This window comes from Patiria miniata, unplaced genomic scaffold (assembly GCF_015706575.1).
Source record: "Patiria miniata isolate m_02_andy unplaced genomic scaffold, ASM1570657v1 HiC_scaffold_18, whole genome shotgun sequence".
Classification (NCBI taxonomy): domain Eukaryota; kingdom Metazoa; phylum Echinodermata; class Asteroidea; order Valvatida; family Asterinidae; genus Patiria; species Patiria miniata.
In genome coordinates this window covers 7,184,729-7,206,053 of record NW_024037056.1, presented here as the reverse complement: position 1 = coordinate 7,206,053, position 21,325 = coordinate 7,184,729, and the positions used below count along the sequence as shown (strand labels likewise).

Below are 21,325 nucleotides of genomic sequence, written 5' to 3'. Positions count from 1 at the left end.
ATATAACAATAATAACTATCTTTGCCGCACCAATTAATTCCTCATTATAGCTTCAATCAACCTTAACATATTTTATTCTTAAAAAGACAAGCTAATTGACGAATTTGGCACCGAAGCCGAGGGCTCCAGTGCACTTTTGGTTGAGAGGATACAAACAAACAGTTTCTCAATTTATACAATGGCTTAGCACCGAGAGCGTTGTGCATTAGACCCTAGCTACTCGTCTTGGTACTTGCAATTCAGGACTTATTACATCCTTTTACAGTTGTACGATTATTCATCAGACATCCATTATTAGTTATGCTATTTAATTGCCAAAACCCGTTTAAAAATCTTTCAGCTCCCTAGAATAAAACATTAGTCCTTCACACTCTCACAATGGCACCATCCAAACGTCATCTATGTCGTATGACCAAGCATGGTCAAGTGACGAGTCACGTGAGGACCTCAACAACCCCAGTTGATAAAGACATCTTGATGGTGTCGCAAGCTTCTGATATGGGCTCTGTTACTCGTGTCCAAAAAGGTACCTTTTATTTACTTGATTTGATAATGGGACTGGAACTTTCAAGCTCGGTTAACTATGTTATTTCTGTGCCTAGAAAACCAGCCGTGAATAGCTGTCTTAAGAGCTTGCCTGAATGTCTTGTATTTTAACTGGTATGTGTTGGGGTTGACATAGCAGACAAACGCACAAAGTGACCTAACGTACTTGGTCCTCCTTGCACAACAGAAAATAAGTTGACCATCTTCTAGTGTGCGCGAGCTGAGCAGAAAACGTACCCATACTGGTCCATGAGAGCTCCGAAGACGATTGTAAGCATGATGACTAGACGCTGTCTGGTATTCACATGATAGGCTTCCGCCTTTTCATGTTGCAGGTTGAGGGTTTTGGGTTGTCGATTAAGAGTGACTTGTATTTTGTAGTTGGCTAGACTCATCAGTGTTAAGGGCAAAAAGTAGGCCATGACACAATTAAATAAATGCAAACGTGTTGCAAAAAGTGTAATTTATGATATTGTGACCGATGAGGGTATGTATTGAGGCTCTGAAGGGACATCGCAAATCGTGAATATGGACGTAAATGTTCACGGCAACCAAAATACGGCTCGCTCTTAAGTCGGGAATATTGACTGCAATATTCGAGTCAAAAAAAAATCACGTCTTGATTTCCGGTCGCAAATATCGACATTAATATTCGCGTCAACAAAGATCGCTTTCCGGTGGCAAAATTGTGTATGCGATTTGTTTTTCCAGCAAGCTTGGTGTTCCGGACCATTTTGTGAGCGGCTGTTTTAAAATCTCAACTCAAGACGAGGCCCGGCTTTAGAGAACATTTTTTTAGGCACTCATACGGTCTTTTATAAAACGAATGCACACTGTCTTGGACAAAGATGATTATTATGTCACTGACAAACCTTCACGTATTTTCTTTTTGAATTAGTGTAATTTATTTGGGAGCGGACGATTTATAAAGTTGACTGAAAGCTATAATAAAGAATTGATGAGTGTTGCAAAAGATGGCAATAAACTAAATGTGTGTTTGTCACTCAGAGAGCTGCCGCACCGCCTGCGATGATAAATTGAGTAAAGAAATGTTGCATCACAGTACGTAATTCTCCCCATCTAACATGTGGGGTTAGTTAGTGGAGACGAGGCGGCTTCACGAAGAACGCAGAAACGCAAAGACTTACGTCAACGGTATGTAAACAAGTTATTAAAGTTTCATAAACTTTTAAAGTTATTACGAAGAAGTTTTATGATGCGTTAGAACACTTGATTAACAGTTATAAGCGAAGGGAATCAACGGTTAAGTACTCTGTAGCAATAAAGAAGGTAGGCTATTGTAGCTCAATGAGTGACAATCAGAGATTTAGATAATAATTGTCTTTGCAACATTAATCGTCTCCTGACAGTTTTCATTTAAAAAAATTCTTAAGTAATCTTCCCACATCAAATAAAAGAGGTTGACAACGGGTAGGGCGCCACACGAAGCATCAGTTGCCCACAGTGAGGCAACAAAGGCAGATCGCATTGCAGCGCTGTAGTAAATGTTGGCGACTATCTTCGTACAATATATTAGTTTAAGGTGTTTCCTGATGGGTGGACAGACACACTATCATTGACATGTCGTTAAAATACATGTGAAGTACAGGTGCAAGTCGCCATTAGTGTATCCAAAACCGCAGTTTTCGTACACACTAAGTAGAAGAATCACCGTCCCTCGAGGTGAAACGACTCACATTTGAGGGACAAACAGTCACTGATTTGTGTTACACTCCATAGACAGCAACAGTAACTCTCTCCACTTTGCAAGGGCTACAAAGGAATGCTTCTTGTGAGACAGTTGAATCCATTATTAGAGCGTCCTAATAAAACTACTAACCGTACGCACCAATTGTATATAGATTAGCATCAACACACATTTTAACCATGAATGCCACTGATGAACACAATGAGGAACCAACTGGAAAGAAGTGGGTGTGCCAGGTCATGGCAGCAGAAGGAGTTATTGGTGTCTTAGGAAACTTACTAGTGTGTTACGTCATCCTACGAGTCAAATTCTTACACAACATGACGAACTACCTGCTGGTGAATTTGGCCGTTGCTGATATGCTGATGTGTCTGCAAGAATTTCTTTATTATCTAACATCAGACTGTAACCTTATTGCTTTTGCTCCAGTTAGCATCGGCGTGAGAGACTTGTTCTGCCGACTTCTAGCATCAAAGTATTTGGCATTGGTGTTATCCTTTGCCTCTGCCTACAATCTCTGTGTGGTTACATTAGAGAGGTACATTGCCATAGTACACCCTCTACACTATGCGAGGAAACTCACAACAGCAAGGATGGTTGCTATAATTACATTGGTGTGGGTGATATCATTTCTGATATCTTCACCTACTCTATTCACATTCGAGCCAAGCAATGACCCCGATGAGATGTGCTCAATCAAATATCCTCACCCGTCATTACCTATTCTACTCAGCATATTTATATTTCTCTTCACATATTTGCTGCCCCTAACATTGATGAGTTTGGCCTATTATAAGATGCAGGTCACTCTCAAAATACAAGTCAAAGCCCTGAACCTGCAACATGCAAAGGCAGCAGCCTATGAGCTATTGATTGCTAGACAGAACCTGGTCAGCATGCTTAAAACTGTCTTGGGAGCTCTCATTGTCTTATGGACATTGGAATATTTTGCTGTCCTTCTCTGCTTGCATCGAACAGATGATGCTCAGTTCTTGTTCTGTGGATCTCAGGGCTTCTACTATACCAGAGTTTTCGCTAACTTACTGTTTAATTTCAATTCAGTTGTCAATCCTTTCATCTATGAGTTTAAATACAAGAAATTCAGGCAAGGCCTTAAAGTAGCTTTCTGCTGCTGCTTCAAAAGGCCTGGTGGTGAAAGAGTTGGACTTGAGATGGTACCATTATGACTTTTGAGAACAATATTATCTGGCTATATTTATGCAATGACAGTATTGGTAAAACATTTAACATGTATCATGTCTAGTCCTGCGGATATGCTTAACAATTGTGAAATTTTGCCTAAAAGCTTGAAACTTTGCACAATGGTTTATATCCAGGAGAATAAATGCTTTAGAATGATAGCCATCGCAAGCTTCCCTTTGAGGGGTGTGGCATCTAGCTGAAGAATTGAGGGGCTCATTACGCCAACCTTTCAACAAAATTATGCCCACCTTTCACATTTTATGCAGACTTATACGTATACGTGAATTTGTTTTTCTAAACTGGGAGACTCATTATGCCAACCATCGAAAAAAATGTGTCCACCCTTTATAAACGCGTGAATGGTCTCAAAGACGTTCATATTTATAATAAAACAAATCCAGATGTGGAGGCATAGGAAATCCCCCGTTCAGAGGTGTGACAGCCATTTAAATAAAAAATGTAGGGATACTCATTCCCACGTTTAAGAAATTGTGCCTACCTAAATTATGCGCCGCAGCACCTAGCAAAAAGGTGCTTCACAATGGGTCTCATATGTTCATATACTTCATTTACCTGGCTTTTGTTGCATTCTCCCCAAGCGCTTTGTATCCTCTGGCAAGAAGCGCTATATAAATACAATTATTATTATTATTTATTAAACGCATGAAACATAAACGCCTCTTAGGAGCATGGTGCTCATTATGCTCAACATCAAAAAATGTCTACTTTTCTGCACACAGACACATGTATATTCATGAGGGCAAAATAGGTTTGCAGCCATCGCAAACTCACCATTTTAGCCCGTGTCAGCGATTTTAATAATGTGGATGCGTGCTTGTACCCACAATTATTTTACAATCTGTGCCGATTATATTAAAACAAAAATAGTTGACAGGTTATCTAAGTGACCTCATTTAGTAACACTATAACTTCCACACAAGAGCATTTTACATAAAGTTGGTTATTTTCTTCAAGGGTGAGTATAGAATAAACAAGAAGCTGACAAATTGTACCCGTACGGGGACGAATGTGTATAAAAATTAAGTACCTCTATCATATAACACTTTCTCCGTAACAAATTTCCCAACTGTAATCACTCACCTTTGGGAAGCATGGTCTACAATGGCTTCCAATTCGATGAAATTGTCCACCCGATTTACCAGGAGAAGGCATTTCAGGATCTCTGATGAGTATTTTTACCCTAACAAAATCGACCTTTAAAATATACAGCTTTTCGAACGTGTTAGAGTAAGGCCGCGCCATTGTAGGTGCAAGTGGCTGTTTGGCAAACCCTTACTTAATAAACAGATGCCTTTGTGCCTCATCTATATTGACCGAAGTTGCTGGTGCTGTCATATAGAATGATTGTGAACTGTACCTCTAAACCGCTGCAATATAATGAGTGTTTTAACAAAATCGACCGTTAATACATAAAGCTCTCTTTTTTGGTACTTAAGACAATACACTCCACGTATGCAATGTATACAGCCGTAGAAAGTGTGCAGCCAACGTCTTAGTACTTTTGTTATACATTTTGTGTGCTTCATCCTGCGGTTTTATACATTTCTCATTCATAAAAACGACTACACCTCTGAGCTGTTCTAGTGGCTGATTTCCGGAACATGGACAACGGTACACCCGCGCGTACACAGCTTGAGATTGTTTTGACTGCCCCAACCCAAATTAGTTTCTGCCCCCCTCAAATTGCCCCCCCCCCCCCAATTTTAGAGTCTGGCGCCGCCACTAGATTTAAGGTCAATATTTGTCAGTACCTTTGTGGGTTACCAGCCAACTAACATTGTAAGAAATCGGCCACATAATTATGAATATCACGATACAAAAAAATGTCTACCACGCCTCTAAAAGTGTGAGTTGCGGTGGCTACACATACTTTTCTTTTCCCTCATGAATATAACATGTATGTTTCTGCTGCATAATGCCAGGAAAAAAATAGCATCACGAGTGAAATTCTGATCGCTCTGATGAGGGTGATGTCATTTCTATTTTCTTTTTGAGGGTTAACCATAGGGTAAAACATGGAAATTTGTTGTAAAAATTGTGCTGTAAATGAATAGCAGAATTTCTTTTTTCTTTAGGGGGGCAGGATGATGCTTGTTTGTGATATAGTTACTTTCGTGATTTTTCGCATTCTGTTGGTTGGTTGGCCTTTAAACTTTAAGCAACAATGAACGTTTGGCTCAACCAATTCGCAATGAAGTAAATATATCGACCCGATCTCTTACCAATTATCGGACATGATTCACGCTGTTGATGCTGTTCTGTAAAAAAAACAACTGATTCAATCTTATCCGATAATTACAGCAATTATTGTTGATGTGACATAATGAACAAATAGTAAAGTTATTGCTATTAATACAATACGCTCATTCCTTCATAACGATTGTCCTTATTAAAGTAGGTATTTGCAATGGTTGACTATCGGGTTCGTAACATGGTCAACAAACTATTGTTACTGTGTTTGGCTATGACTGGATCTCTAAATTACTCTCATGAACTGTAACCCAGCGACTAGAGGGTATTTCACTTGTGCATGAGGTACATTCACAGGTAAAATACAATTTGAGCTCCGGAAATATCTATCATTATTGTTGGGTTGGATTGAGTTTGGTTTGGTCGGGTTGGGTTGGGTTGGGTGAGTTGGGTTCGGTGGATGGGTTTGGTTGGGTTTGGTTTGGTTGGGATGGGTTGGGTTGGGTTGGGTTGGGGTTGGGTTGGGTTGGGTTGGGTTGGGTTGGGTTGGGTTGGGTTGGGTTGGGTTGGGTTGGGTTGGGTTGGGTTGGGTTGAGTTGGAATGGTATGGGTTGAGTTAGGTTGGGTTTGTTTGGGTAAGGTTAGGTTGGAGTGGGCAATTGGTGTCACAACTTTATATACAAGTGAATTTTGATTGTTACTTGTCAGACCTATATTGTATCACTTTTTTCTCTTCGTGTGTATTACGGTAGCGACCCTAGCCTGAATTTAAATATTGTGTAACGTTTTGTAGCTGTATTAAGCGGAGAGACCCCAAAACGGATTTTATTTAGAAGTGTTAGAAGTTCACGAAGTTTGAATTTGGTTCATCTTATCAAGACTTGATTTCAGTCCAACACCTAGGCATTACAATGTAGAAGTCGTTAGTCCAATATGGATTTAATAATAGCTTAACTTAACCTACCATACTTATGCTTGTCCGTGGATAAACGTAAACGTTCTGAGGTTATGAAATATGTTTAAACCATCAGTTTTGGGTATACAATCCAAAGTAGCATTTGGAGGCGAGACCTGGGCCGACACTACGTCATGGCATTAAGTGCCAGTTATGGTTTGTGCTAGCAGTGGTGAGGAGTTATAGGTTCTTTGTGAACTGAGTTTGGCAATTTGTTTGCATAGAGTAGATAGGCTGCGGCTATTCTCGTCTCCTCGTCACTGCCTTTTAAATGTAAACAAGAGTATTTGCCATAATCAATATTTATGTTGATTGGTTTGCTGTTCTCAATTCAAAATTGAAAATTGAAAGTGTGTATGTGGATAACTGTTGTAGAACGTTGCAAATGTGCCTTGTTATAAACGCATTGTTTGAGTTTGTGTGTATAAAATGTACCTTGGGTTTTATGCTATGTAAAGAACTGGATTCACTTCAAGCTGTTATGGAGAGTGCATGTAATTTATACTTCATTTAAAAAAAACAGGTTTGTGTAGGTAGGACGTCTAATGTTGCAAACTCCGCAATTAGACGGACATCCTCAGCGGGCCAAAATAACGTTGACGGTCGACCAGAAGGATTGTCAGTTCTTATCGAAGGCCATCAACTATATAAGAAGTTTTTCTAATTAACTGTATAATTTCAATTCAATCATCAATCCAATCATCTATGAGTTCAAATACAAGAAATGCAAGCAAGGTTTTAAGGTAGCATTTTGTTACCGCCTCAAAAAGCATGGTGGTAACAGAGTGAACATTGCGATGCTACCATTATGACTTTAAAGAAAATACATTATCTGGCTGTATCCATTTCACATAGAGGCTTGGCAGCAAACAAAGCGTAATAACTGTAAAAACTGTAAAGTGTATCGAGGAGGAATAATTCCCATGCTCACGTAACGTACTAAAGCGTAAACTCGCCAAGGAAGTACAGAGAAGTTATCTGTTTTCATTTAATATAGCAAGACAGTGAGCGGCAAAACAAATATTGTGACTGATGATAAAAGGACATATTTGTATTCACTCAATTTTTCAAAAAAGACTACATTGCAACTCTCTCTGCCAGTCAGACATGTACATTATGGGATTCAATGCCACACTCAACAAAAACATGCGGTCATACAAAAACCAAATTTATTTTGGTGTTGTATGACCACACGTTTTGGTTGAATTTAACAGGTCCCCTTGGGGTGGGTTTGGGTCGAGTTGTTTTGGGTTTGGTTGGGTTGAATTAGGTTGGTCTAGGTCGGGTTCTGTTGGTGTCAGTTTTCGATATTAAAGTATTGTGAATATTTAATTGTCAGACTTATATTGCATAACTTGTTCTTGTATGTATTACGGGTAGCGACCCCCAACTTGGATGTAAAATTGTGTATTAAACTAGCTGTGGATGTTGTTAAGGGGAGAGACCCGCCTAAATGTTTAGATGTATTAGCAGTCCACGAAGTTGGAATTGGGTTAATTATCAATGGCTTGACTAGAACACCCAGGAATTGTAATGAATTATTTCCGCCACGCGCGAGAACTACGTGATGAGCAAAAGGTCATTTGACGCCGTTTGCATAGCTCGTAGCTTAAACAAATATCACCGTGTGTGGTCAACCTGAGCTAAGTGCTGAGCTAAAAAAAAAAAGTTTATAAAAAAACACATTCTCTGTTCATGTTTTTTCATGATATTGTTTTGCAATTTCTTGTAAAGCCTGCTGGCGATTACCCCCTCTTCAAAATCATGCAACCGACAAACAAGGATATTCTGGCCACTACTCAGCCAGCTTATCCTCACAGCCGTCAATCGTATTTAGCAATGGCGGCATTTAACTGACTATACGTATACCATTCAGTGGATTAACATGTTCTGAGGTTTTGAAATACTTTAACACCATCAGTCGTCGGTATAAAATCCAAAGTATGCCTTTAACGGCTGATAAAACACCGGCTGGCTTTAAACACGTATTAATGCATCGCAATGTACAATCGGCGCCCGCTAATTTAAATATAAGGAGATTGGTTGCAATTCGCACACGAGGCACATACCATAACCATGGCTAGAACAGTGATTTACAACACAGGTAAAAACGTTATACAAAATCGATTGAAATGTGTGTGTTCTGTCCCCTTTTTTTGAATTATTGACCCAAATGCACTTATGAATGTGAATTAATATGTGCTTGATCGTTGTTATACAAGTACGTTTAATACCGACGCAGGTTATTATCGGCTACCAGGCTCCTAGCCAGTTTTAAACGTACTTGTTTTAAATCGGCCAAGCTCATATCTATTCCCTTATTAATAAATACCTGATACAGTTTAGCCATTCCTATTGGTCGAGAGCCCGTCACGTGGTGATTTTAAACGGTTGATAAAACAAATGCTTTTAAACACTTGTTGTGTCACATGATTTGATGATTCCTACGAAATCTGGTCCCTTTTACCATTTCCATTTTATTGGTAGAACTATCACAATCTTCACTTTTGCACAAAACTACCAATTAGTCCGTATTTCATAGTCCAAAATTCATACTATAACGGAACCGCCGCGATTTGCGCCACATCGCGCAGTACGCGCCATACACCACTAATTTCCATATAAGGACATTTTTTAGTACTACTCGCGCGTGGTATATATACCGTAAACAAAGGTATACTGTAAATAATGTGTGACTGTGCACAAAACACGGACGGAGCCAGCTTGGTTTAAAAGGGGGTAGTTGTACACTATTCTGTTATGAGTGTTAATAATCGTCTGATTTGAACAGCGCCCCAATTGAAAATATGGTACGATCCCCCCCCCCACCCCCACCCCTTCCACCCGTAGATAAAAAAAAACCAGCTGTGTACATTTCAGAATGATTTGCTGATAAACCCCACCCCCTCCATGCGAAAAATCCTGGATCCGCCACTGGGATAACTATTTGCGGTGTAACCGAAACGGTGAAACAACTATAGCGGTCATGGGGTGATCCGGTAAAGTCAGAAAGATGTACGCTTGTGTTAAGGGAGGCACTTCATGTACGGTATGATAGTGAATATAAGGAAGAGCCCAACTCTTTCATCAAGTAGAGATTGGCCCCTTTTCGGTTCTTTTCTACTAGTAATGAATGTCAGTGACATGCACAGATACCACCTTGGAAAACACCATCAGAAGTAAGTATTGATAAGCTTTGTGAAGACAACCAACCCGCATATATCAAGGCCCACTTTGTGTAATACCCATCTAAACTCACATTTTTAAGAGAGCGTGATGGTTGAATCCTCACAATCATACAAGTGTGCATGTGCCTGCAATTGGGGACCCCTATTGTCCCTCTTGTGTTTGTTCTTACTTTTTATGAAGACCTCCCATATGTTGTGTACCCAAATCAAAATTGTGGACCTTTCGGGAATTGGGGACCCTATTGTACTTTATTGTTCCACGCCCCCCGTTGAATGCACAAACGCACAAAAACACACGCAAGCCTACAATCAAATAACTCATTAAAGTTGCATTATACGTTATAACGACGATTTTATAGGATGCGTTAGAAACCTTGATGATTAATGGTTATACGCGAAATGAATCATTGGTTATTGTTTACCGTATTAATAAAGAAGGTAGTCTGTTGTAGCTCATTGAGTGACAATTAGAGATGCAGATAATAAACAGGTTGCATTATCAACCGTCTCCTGACATCTTTCATTAAAAACTTCAATAAGCCACAGGGTGTTCACATCCAATAAAGGAAGCTGATAACGGGTAGGCTGCCACACGAAGCATCAGCTGCCGACAGTGAGCTAACAGAAACTCATTGGCATTGTAGCGATTATTGACGGCTGTAGTTTTATCTCCGTACGTGAAATTAGTATAAGGTGTTTCCTGATACGAGCATGGCCATATACAATCAGTGAAATATTGTGCTTCTTGCAGCCTCTCAAAAACGCTCTGACGGTAAAGCTGGACACATACACTTTGATGCGGATCGTGACCACGTGTTTCCGATTCACAGATTTTTGAGAACAGTGTCGTTTTGATAAAAAAAATGTACATCTTTACTACATAGTCGTCATCAGTGTATCAACATGTGTGGTTATCGTACAAATTAAACTAGACGGATTCCGAAATACCCTTGAGGTGAAACGACTCACATTTGAGGGAGAAACAGTCACAGATTGTTAACTACGATCTAAACAGTGAGCAACAGTTACTCTCTCCAACTTCAAAGGCTTACATATTAGCAATGCTTCTAAACGAGAGTTGAATTAATTGAGCATCCTAACAAACCACTTACTGTACCCACCACATTGTTTGTTCATCAGAATCAACGAAAATGTTAACCATGAATGCAACTGATGAACACAATGAGGAACCAACTAGAGAGAAGTGGGTGTGTCAGATCATGGCAGCAGAAGGCGTTATTGGTGTCTTAGGGAACCTCTTGGTGTGCTACGTCATCCTACGCGTCAAATTTCTACACAACATGACGAACTACCTGCTGGTGAATTTGGCTGTTGCTGATATGCTGCTGTGTCTGCAAGTATTGTTATTTTATACAACATCAGACTGTAACCTTATTGCTTTTGCTCCAGTTAGCATCGGCGTGAGAGACTTGTTCTGCCGACTTCTAGAATCAAAGTATTTGGCTTTTGCATTGTCCTATGCCTCTGCTTTCAATCTCTGTGTAGTTACATTAGAGAGGTACATAGCCATAGTACACCCTCTACACTATGCGAGGAAACTCACAACATCACGGATGGTTACTTTAATTGTCATTGTTTGGGTGACATCATTTGTTGTGCACGTACCTTTGATATTTACAATCGAACCCATCGATGATCCCAACAACATTTGCTCATTCGAATATCCTCACCGCCTATTCCCAATTATGGTCAGCATATTTACATTTCTCGTGGGATATTTGCTGCCCCTAACATTAATGAGTTTGGCATATTATAAGATGCAGGTCACTCTCAAAAGACAAGCAAAGGCCCTGAATCTTCAACATGCAAGGGCAGCAGCCTATGATCTTGTGATTGCTAGACAGAACCTGGTCAGCATGCTTAAAACTGTCTTGGGAGCTCTCATTGTCTTATGGACACTGGACTATGTAGTTACTCTTCCCTGCTTGCAACGAACAGAGGAGGCTCAGTTCTTGTTCTGTGGATCAACGAGCTACCACTATACCAGAGTGTTCGCTAATTTACTTTATAATTTCAATTCAGTCATTAATCCTATCATCTATGAGTTCAAATACAAGAAATTCAAGCAAGGTTTTAAGGTAGCTTTCTGCAGCTGCTTCAAAAGGCATGGTGGTAACAGAGTTGACGTTGAAATGGTACCATTATGACTTTTAAGAAATACATTATCTGGCTGTATTCTGCAATGGCAAAATAGGTCATAGTAATAATAATATAATAAATCGGCTCTTATATAGCGCATTACACAATGTCTCGATGCGCTTTACAACGCGAAATAATTAAATGTTAAATAGGTATGTCAACCCTGGGCGGAGTGAACTGATGCCCCTGGGTCATCAAAAAACCATTTTTTTTAAGAAAAAAAAACCGAGGGCCAATGACGGTCACCTCCTATCTAATCCTCATTCAACCTTTGCCAAATCAGCTGGTTCAATGAACCTTGCAGCCAGGGCTACACCCAGGCTGTGTCAACAAACTTTCGACCAGGCCTCCTGCCAAGTCTCATTGAAACATATACAAACACCTGTAACTTGACACAACCATCTCCCTTCATAACTTCAAACCACAGCCGCCAGTCAGTTATCTTTCCAGCGCACTGTCTGGCAACTGTCTGGACACTGTCTGGCACGTGGATTTTTGTTGTATTGCTACTAATAGGGTCTTGCGTAGTGCGGGAAAGTACCTGCTGCCCAGAGGGCCGCCGTTGACGAGTTGTTGTAAACAAAAAACATTTGTAAACGCTGCGCTGGGTTAAAATTAAGCGCAGTTTTGAACTCAGTTTCAGTTCTTGCAGTCTTGATGTGTTGAGGGAGAGAGTTACAGAGAGCAGCGGATGAGTGTGTGAAGGACCGTTGTTCATACGTTTTAGTGTGAATGGCGGGGGTCTACAGCAATATGGCTGAGCCAGAGCGTAGGGTGCGCGGTGGTTGATAGGGTTCAATGAGGTCGCGAAGGTATGATGGTGACGAACCGTCGATACATTTATCAGTAAAGAGTAGAGTTTTGAAGATGACGCGCTTACTGACAGGTAAGGTTTTGAAGTATGGGGGCTATGTGTCGTCGTGATGGTGAGAACATTTAACACATGTCATATCACGGTATTTCTAGGAAAACGATTTCTTGCCTACTATCACCTCTGACCAATACGGGCGCACGATTCACTATGCAGTGCGCCACCAACAGTTTGCTAGAGAGTTCAGTTTCCCAGGGCATTGTGGGAGATGGTCGACAAATTGGCAGCGCGGGACATTTGAAATTGTTAGTTTTGTCCGGTCAGTATTTTCGTAAGCGTTCGATTCCAGTATATGTTTGCCCTTTTCTTTTCTTTATAATAAAGTGTTGTTTTGTAAGGCGACGAAACGCTTTGGCCCTTTCTATAACAAATTAGTTTAAGTGGGCCATGTGTTGTTTACCGTAAACTGGAAAAATTGGCTCTCCGTGGCAAACTCTTGGTGGCGCACTGCATTATAAATCGCCCGAATTGACGGAGAGGTTAAGTAGTAAACAAAGCGTAGCGTTAATTCGCCAAGTCTATTCAGAGAAACTTCCGTTTAATAACAAGTGACGTGGTTAATGTAGGAACAAAATACCATGACTGGTGGGAAAAAAAGGAATTAATTTGCATTTACTTCATTTGTCAAAAAAGACTATATGGCAACTCTCTAAGGAGGTGCTAGCCAGACATGTACTTTAATTGATTTTTCGCCACACTCATCAACTCCTGATTTATTGACGCTTTCAATCAACCGTCCAAAATCATCAAATCCTTATTAACGTCGACTCATTACAGGATACGCCACTGAGCGTCTGTTGCCTGCATATCAATGAGCATACAGTTTAATGTACGTGATCAGCTAAATGCTCGCTACAACGGGCATTGAATTCACATTGCTTTATACATGTTTCTGCTTTTGACACTTTAATTGACAGCGGGGATACCTAAGACAAAACAATTTTAAACAAAGAACTGCAGGCGCTACTTTGACTTTGTCACGTACCATAAAATTAAATACCTAACTGCACATGTTATTCAGAATTGTTTAAAGTAAATATATCTCTCTAACGAACTTCAAATGAACAGAAACGCTTTGTAGTGATAAAGATACCTTTGAGATGTTATTTCGCAGTTTTTGTTGTTAGTTGGTCTTTAAAACCAATGCAACAAAGCAATTTTGGTTAATCCAATTCGCAGTGAATTGATGATATCGTCCCAATTGCTTACTATTTATCTGACTTTTTATCTGACATGATTTACTAAGTTTATGCTGTTTTGTAAATACATGTGTTCAATGTTTAAATCACATCAGATAATAACATGAACTATTATTGCTGTGACATTATCTACAAATTGTGGAGTTATGACTTTTAATACCGTACGCTTATACTTTCGTATCGTTTGTTATTTTTTTTATACCGTTTAAAGTGAGTGTTCGTAATGGTTTAACCCTAAAAGGGCCGGGGCGGAATCCACCCCCCCCCCATCAACTTTTTCCGTGTTAGCCTTGATTTTCCGGCGCTAGGCGCCGTGAAAGCTGAACTTTCTCATACGTCTTGTACACAGAGCACAATAACCATTCGTACATATGAATAATTAATTAGACATAATTCCAAAACCCTTTAACCTATAGTCCTAAAACTTCTTGGGTATGTTTATGAGGAGTTGCTCTATGCATGTACCGAATTTTTCGTCGCTCGATGGCCGAGATCTTAGGGTGATGGTCAAAATAACCCGGCCCTTTTAGGGTTAATACTTGGCGCGTAACATTGTCAACAAACTATTTTTTTCTGTGTTTTGCTCTGACTGAATCCCGAACCTACTCTGATCCAGAGATTAGATGGAATTTTACTTGCGCATATGTTACATGCACAAGTAATATAGCATTAATATTTAGCGTTCCTGGATCATTCATTATTATTTTTATAAGGATTTAAGCGGAACAGATTAATCAGTAAATTGTATACTTTAGTCACAAATGTCGGGATTACTTCCATATTATGTCAGTAAAAGTACGTGGACGAGGACTTTTATTTTTGTAGGCACAATCGAGAAATTCACAGTTGCCCACTAGTCGACAGAGTGTAGCGCGAGCATTGAACTCCATGAAATGTTGTTTTTGTAAGGCTGCAGACTGCTATGCCCAAATATATATAGCTCAAGTTTTCATTCAAATGGGCCATTTTTTGTTAACTGCAAACTTGAAAAAAAAGACTTTCCATGGCTAACTCTTGGTGGCGCACTGCATTGTGAAGCGCCCGATTTAAATACCCATTTCCGAATTCCCAAACCGTTTTGTTGGCGGGCGTCCTTTTGAAAAATCCAAAAGAAATATTCATTTATGCAATATGTGCCCCCTTTTCATGAAAAAAAATTAAAAATTGTGATACGCACCAAGGGGAAACAAAAAAATCGTGATTTTACAATAAACATTCTGTCCTTTCCTTGAAAAACTGATTGGGGGAAAAAAACACATCAAGATGCCTGTTGCAGCTAGATTTTTTGTAAACAACATTTTGTCCTCCACTTAAACGAAGTGTAGCCCCTCCCCAAAAAGGCAAAATTGTGGAATTCTCGTGTTGTAATACTTCGGTGAGCTGTGTAAATGCTAAAAAGAAAGGTGAAACGTTCTATCGCCCTCCCCGCCTCTTAACGCCATGACCCCGCCCATAAAAGGGTAAGAATATAATGGCATTGAGGGGTTTTGAACTTGTTGGGGTATCAATAAATGAACATGAGAGTTTCCACGATTTGTATCCAAAATGCATACGGGCCCCTACAATTGAGCCCACTGACTATAACAGTTTTTTTTTTTTCTGAACAGTACGTATCCCCAACCGCACCATTTATAGTGGCCCCTAATAATCGTTTGTTATAACCATTCAGCATACGCGATTGTCGGGCTTTATTTTGTTCTGCTCCTATTACTGTTTGATATATAATTACAATTTACCCATCCCGTTCGGTTTAGAAAGCCATTCAGATGGGTGGCCTCCAAAGATCTTATAGCGCCGAAGGCGCAAGATGGGGAACTCCATAGAAATTGCGAAATCGTCATGGACGCCATTCAGGTAAGCACACCATTGTGCAAACCATTGTTTGCACAATGGTTTGCTTCGAGTAAGCAAACCATTGTGCAAACAAATGGTTTGCACAATGGTTTGCTTGCTCGAATGGCGTCCATGACGATTTCGCAATTTCTATGGAGTTCCCCATCTTGCGCCTTCGGCGCTATAAGATCTTTGGTGGCCTCATAGTTGTTTTTTTTTCATCAAGAGGTTGGTGGTGAGGTTTCTGGTATTTATACAAATAGAAATATTACGTGCCTCAGGCCATGTATACAATTTCAAAATGTTTTGAGATTCAGCTTTTTGTATGCATTTATGGTGTATAATTCAATATTGGTAGTGCAACGTAGTAGAATATTTGCGTAATCTTTAATGGTTTAAACAGATTGTATTGTAAATAAAATAACATCAGAGTAAAACATCACATGAACAATATCATGGTATTATTCAAAATGAAGGTTATAACCAATGACCTTCAATGAAATGAACCACTTTTCTAGCAATGAGGCGCATCTAAACGGAATGGCTAGTTTAACCACAAAGCCCTCGTGGCTGGACGCTGCGCAGGACGTGAAATTCTGGTAGTCAGCCCACCTACTTATAAGGAAAAACACAAATAATTAGCCCCAGATACAGTGCAGAATGATTTTTTTTTTACTGCTAGATTTGAAGTAGTGGCCAGAGAGTCCCAGGATACGTCTGGTGAGGCACGTGTAATTGGCTCTGTGCCACTGTATACTGCGTACACTGTTTTCCCAGTAGGTCGAAGTTCGGCCGAAATTCGATTATCGCTATTTCCAAAAAAAATGTACCAGCTGTGGGCAACATTTCCTGCCCGACAAATCAAGATGGACGCCAGGCTTATCATATGCTCGATGCTACTGAGGTTCTTGTGTTTCAACGCTTTGGTGATGGTTGCCGTGGCCCAGACGGTGAATGCGTGGATCGTGGAGCCGCGCAGCAACGGTGCTATCAAGGAAGGGGATGTGGTGCATATGACGTGTGTCGCACGCTATTTGTATAAATACCACACATTGGAATGGGTGACCGGCAGCCCGCCCTATCACACCCTGAGGTGGTGCAAAGCCACCATCACCACCAGCCCACGGTTTGCCTTCGAGACCTCCGAAAGACCAACATCCCGGCTTGTGGTAATCCAGGATTTCACCATCACTAATGTTAAGAGGGAAGACTCTAATGAATACGTCTGCAATGTCAAGAACATCAATTCCGACCCAGGTGATAACATAGAGGCCTCCGCTAGAATCAATCTCTCAGTCTTGTATTTTCCTAGTCAGAATTTCCCGATTTGCTTCCCTGACGACCCATCACCCTTACCCCTGGACCGGAGCTGACCATGCGCTGTACGTCTGAGGCAGGAAATCCACCAATCGCTATGGACATTTCACAGGAAGGCCCATCTGATGACCATTCCTGGACAATATCTAACATAAACGGAACCATTTCGATGTCGCTGGAAATAGCGGGTAACAGATCGAACAACGGCTGTGACAGAACCAATGACAGAAACCACTTCAGAATCCACCTCAGATCTCACCAGAGAAAAAAACTCCAGCAATATATGACACAGTCACCTTAACACCGGCACCTTTTATGACATGTACGGAAACAAAACCCACAGAAATATCACTGTATGCGACCAAAGCGAAGCATAGGTCCACACTGGATTCCACACACGCCGAAGCAACAGCAACCACCTCGGTAAAGGTGACAAATGAACACACAGCCGATCCTGAAGCAACCTCATCTAAAATGTTTGGAACAGTCCACGATGATCATACTGGTGCGATCACTACGGTGACCTCTGAACCGACTTACAACCTTCTGACCTTTGCTACGGATGACCCTTCACCCTTGACCCTGTGGATACCAGCCTTTGTAGCCGCGACCAGTGCCCTCCTAGTATCCATCATGACCATCGTCATTCTTGTTCTTTGCCTCATCAAACTGATGAAACGACTAAAAGCCTCAAACGATAGTGAATCTCAGAACCCAATAATCGAGCCGTGCATGGAGCTACATCCAACAGACATCAAGGCGTGAAGAACACAAAGAACACATAACAATGCAAAACGGGTCAGATTTCACCTCGAATAAAATTCATATTTGACCAGCTACTTTTCCGGGTCAAAAGTGTCATGTCAAATATGACCCGGATTCCTATACTTTATCCTTTGCCCGATGCGCCCTCATTGAGGGCAGTTTTTGTCTTTTTTAATTCTGAGTGACAGTTGAATTTGTCTATTCATGTGTATCAAAAAAGGAAGGAAAAGAGACCCGCCCTCAGATTTGACGTAAGATGCAAAGGGTCTATAGAGTAGGTTTGATAATAAGCCAGATCGATATTCCAGCTGATATTATTAATACATGGCAGAACTGAATATCTTAATTTCATCATTATGTTTGCCTATTCTTTACATAAATAATTCACAACTGAACTGAACAACGTCCAATAAAATAGTCTCGTACTCGATTATCTCGCGTTTGTAACTCAATAACATGATTCACTTTTCATGTGCACTATTACTAGCTTATTTCGCTCACTTATGTCACATCACTCGTAATATTTTAAATAATACAGACGTACTATGGGATAATATGTACAGTGCATGATTTAAATTGAACAAGATTTGCTCTAAAGCCTAATACATGCATTTATGAGAAGCTTTAATGACATATGGCTCATTTGTTTGGTCGGTCCATCCACAAAAACAAAAACCCGACTCTAATCTCGAGAAGTACGGCTGTGTCGGTCGGAAGATCTCTCGGCGTTCCGCGGCGCTGTGTTTGGACGACAGCAGAGAATCTGAAGAAAGGCCGCCTTGAACAGAGGGTTGCCGACGGCGTAGCAGAACGGATTCACGGTGCTGCTGAAGTGAGACATCCAACCCAGATACTGGAGGTAAAAAAAAGAAAAGAAACAACTGTTGGGATTATTGGACGCTACTCAAAAAAAAAAAAAAATCAGTCAGATTGGCCCGGAATTCGTGTTCTATTCGGCTTAACCCTTCACGGGGTCAAAAATGATATATTTCCAGGTCAAAGGAGGCATTTTTTTCCTGGAAGGTGTTTTCTTAACCCGGAAAAAGCCAGGCCAATTAGAAGCCGGTTCCAGCTGACTTGGACGTTTTTAGAGAATACAAGGCACTTGTGCATTTAAAGGGTCCAATTTGCAGTGCCACTGAAAGATACAGGAAAGATAAGCGACGAATGGCTCTTTTTCATGTCAAATCTAAAGAAAAAGGTGTGCTCGGCCTACACTTTAAAAAGTCCCAGAATACGGGTGATTCCCAATGCTGTGCGCCACCAGCAGTATTCCACGGAGAGTCAGTTGTTTCAACTTTACGGTCGACAAAAACAAGGCCGACTTGCCACAATTTGAACGAATGTCAGTAGACAACTTGAGGAAACTTTTGATAGATCGGGCACAGAATTCTGCCGCCTCACAAAAAAAAGCCCACCATCTTGATTAAAATATTCTAAAACAGAAAAAAGATATTCGAATCATTCGCTTACGAAATATACTGAACAGACAAACTGACAATTTTCAGTCTCTCGTACTGGTGAATTTGTTCAACGTCTCCCACAATGCACTGCAAAAAAAATAATAAACTCTCCCTTGCAACTTCTTGGTGGCGCACTGAAACCGTTTGGGTCAAAATGACACTTTCCTGGGCAAAATCACATCTTGCAAAATGTTTCTGGGTGTTCTGGCTTAATTAAAATATTCCAGAGAAGTATCGTTTTATTGAACCTGGAACAGTGTCATAGTTACCCCGAAACGTATCCGAATCAAATAGGACCAAGGACTCTCTTGTGTGACACTTGTGTGTAAACTTTTTCGATTTCAATCACACACAAAAAAAATAGTCAGAGCAAGTAAAAGTTGTCAGTTTAATATTTAAATATGAAATAAGCATTAATTTGGGGCAAAAGAGTAAAATGTTCCCTCATCTTTGCAATTTGATTTGCAAAAAATGTACTATAGAACTGTCTGTTGTAATTTTACTTATGAATCTAACGTGGGTTTATATTGACAAAATTAGAAGCAATGTTGGAAAACGAATTTCGAAAATATATAAATTGTTAGAAATATTACACTTACATTGAAGACTGTGTTATACCGCAGTGGAAGGCCAAGCGGATCGATAGCTGCCCACAGAGCAAAGACAGACCAGGGTAAGGCGGATACAATCATGGTCGTGAGGATGTAGGTGAGTGTGCGAGTAGCGCGTAGGCTAGCCAGGCGACTCTCGCGTCTAGACGCCCGCCCTGCAAAACGCGCCGGTGCACCGGTGCTGCCACGGCGGGGAGGACCGGTCGAGAGCGTGGTTTCTGTCAGAACTTGCCCGGTGAGACTAGGCTGATCACTGGCGCGATGAACGTCCTCCTCGGTCTCTTCGTAGGCTGGGTTAGCAAGTCCTTGCGATAGTCCGGCAGAGATGCTGTGCACACGACCCTCCGAGCGGATCTGCTCTGCCGGATGTTTCATCCCTGCAGCCCGTTCGGTATCCATGCGATAGCTCTTCGACCGAGGATCCCGGGACTTCGCCTCCGATGCTACTCCCTTTGACTTATTTTCAGAGACTGCATTTTTGCCAGTCACTCTACTTTTATCCATACCTTTCCGGATGACGGTGCAATATACGAAAGCGTACAAGATGACGGTCGATATCATAGGTACCCAGGATAGAACCAATATGGTGAATATGAGCAAGGCGGGATAGAACGCGTATGGACCGTAACATTGGGGAGGTTGCACCCGTGAAATCACTCCGGAGTACGGTAGAATTATGATGATTGTAGTCCATAGAAAGACTGGTACAATATAAGCCAGTAATATCAGCATACACGCGTGGCGCAGCGTTTTCTCCGATAAATGTTTCAGCGGCATGTTGGTCGCTCGGAATCGATCGTAGCAGATCGTCAGAGTCATCAGGAAAGTCGCATGCAGGAAGATGTGATCGACGCACGTGAAGCAAGCGCAGAAGGCCTCGCTGAAGGGCCATTCGTTGGAAAACTCCCTGTAGACGCCTCGGATCGGCAAAAACCCGCCACTGACCAAGTCTGCAATTGCTAAATTCACGATGTAATAGTTGGTATACGTACGGAGCTTCTTCGTCGTGGCGTACGCGTAAAGGACTAAAACATTTGCCAGAATTGTGACGAGTACGACAATTGAGCGTAAACTAACCATAACGAAAAACATTGCGGGGTTTTCCGGATACCTCTGAGAGAGAAGTCGGCTCAGTGGTATAAAATGGATCGGACCAGAAGCCGTTCGTGTATAAGCTTTCATTGATTTTACTTGGTATTGTGGAATTAAATTCATCACTGGATTGTAATAATGTACTGATTGATTGCAAGCTGCTGGCATTGGACCAAAAAGACTGACTGTCCTGATGGGAGACA

At 41.0% G+C, this 21,325-nt stretch overlaps 2 protein-coding genes and 1 pseudogene across 2 annotated transcripts; 2 read left to right on the top strand and 1 right to left on the bottom strand.

Moving 5' to 3' along the window:
• Window positions 1-10,971: 10,971 nt before the first annotated feature.
• LOC119725067 (neuromedin-U receptor 2-like) lies at window positions 10,972-11,979 on the top strand. The gene has a single exon (XM_038196429.1). The coding sequence runs from the start codon at window positions 10,972-10,974 to the stop codon at window positions 11,977-11,979; it is 1,008 nt and encodes a 335-aa protein (XP_038052357.1).
• A 4,832-nt stretch (window positions 11,980-16,811) lies between these two features.
• Window positions 16,812-17,956, top strand: LOC119725066 (annotated as a pseudogene).
• Window positions 17,957-18,638: 682 nt separating this feature from the next.
• On the bottom strand, window positions 18,639-21,110 carry LOC119725065 (muscarinic acetylcholine receptor M5-like). Its single transcript, XM_038196428.1, has 2 exons — window positions 20,019-21,110; window positions 18,639-18,809 (listed from the first exon to the last, which is right to left on the bottom strand). Exons 1-2 carry the CDS (start codon window positions 21,108-21,110, stop codon window positions 18,639-18,641), a joined length of 1,263 nt encoding a protein of 420 aa, XP_038052356.1.
• Window positions 21,111-21,325: the final 215 nt, after the last annotated feature.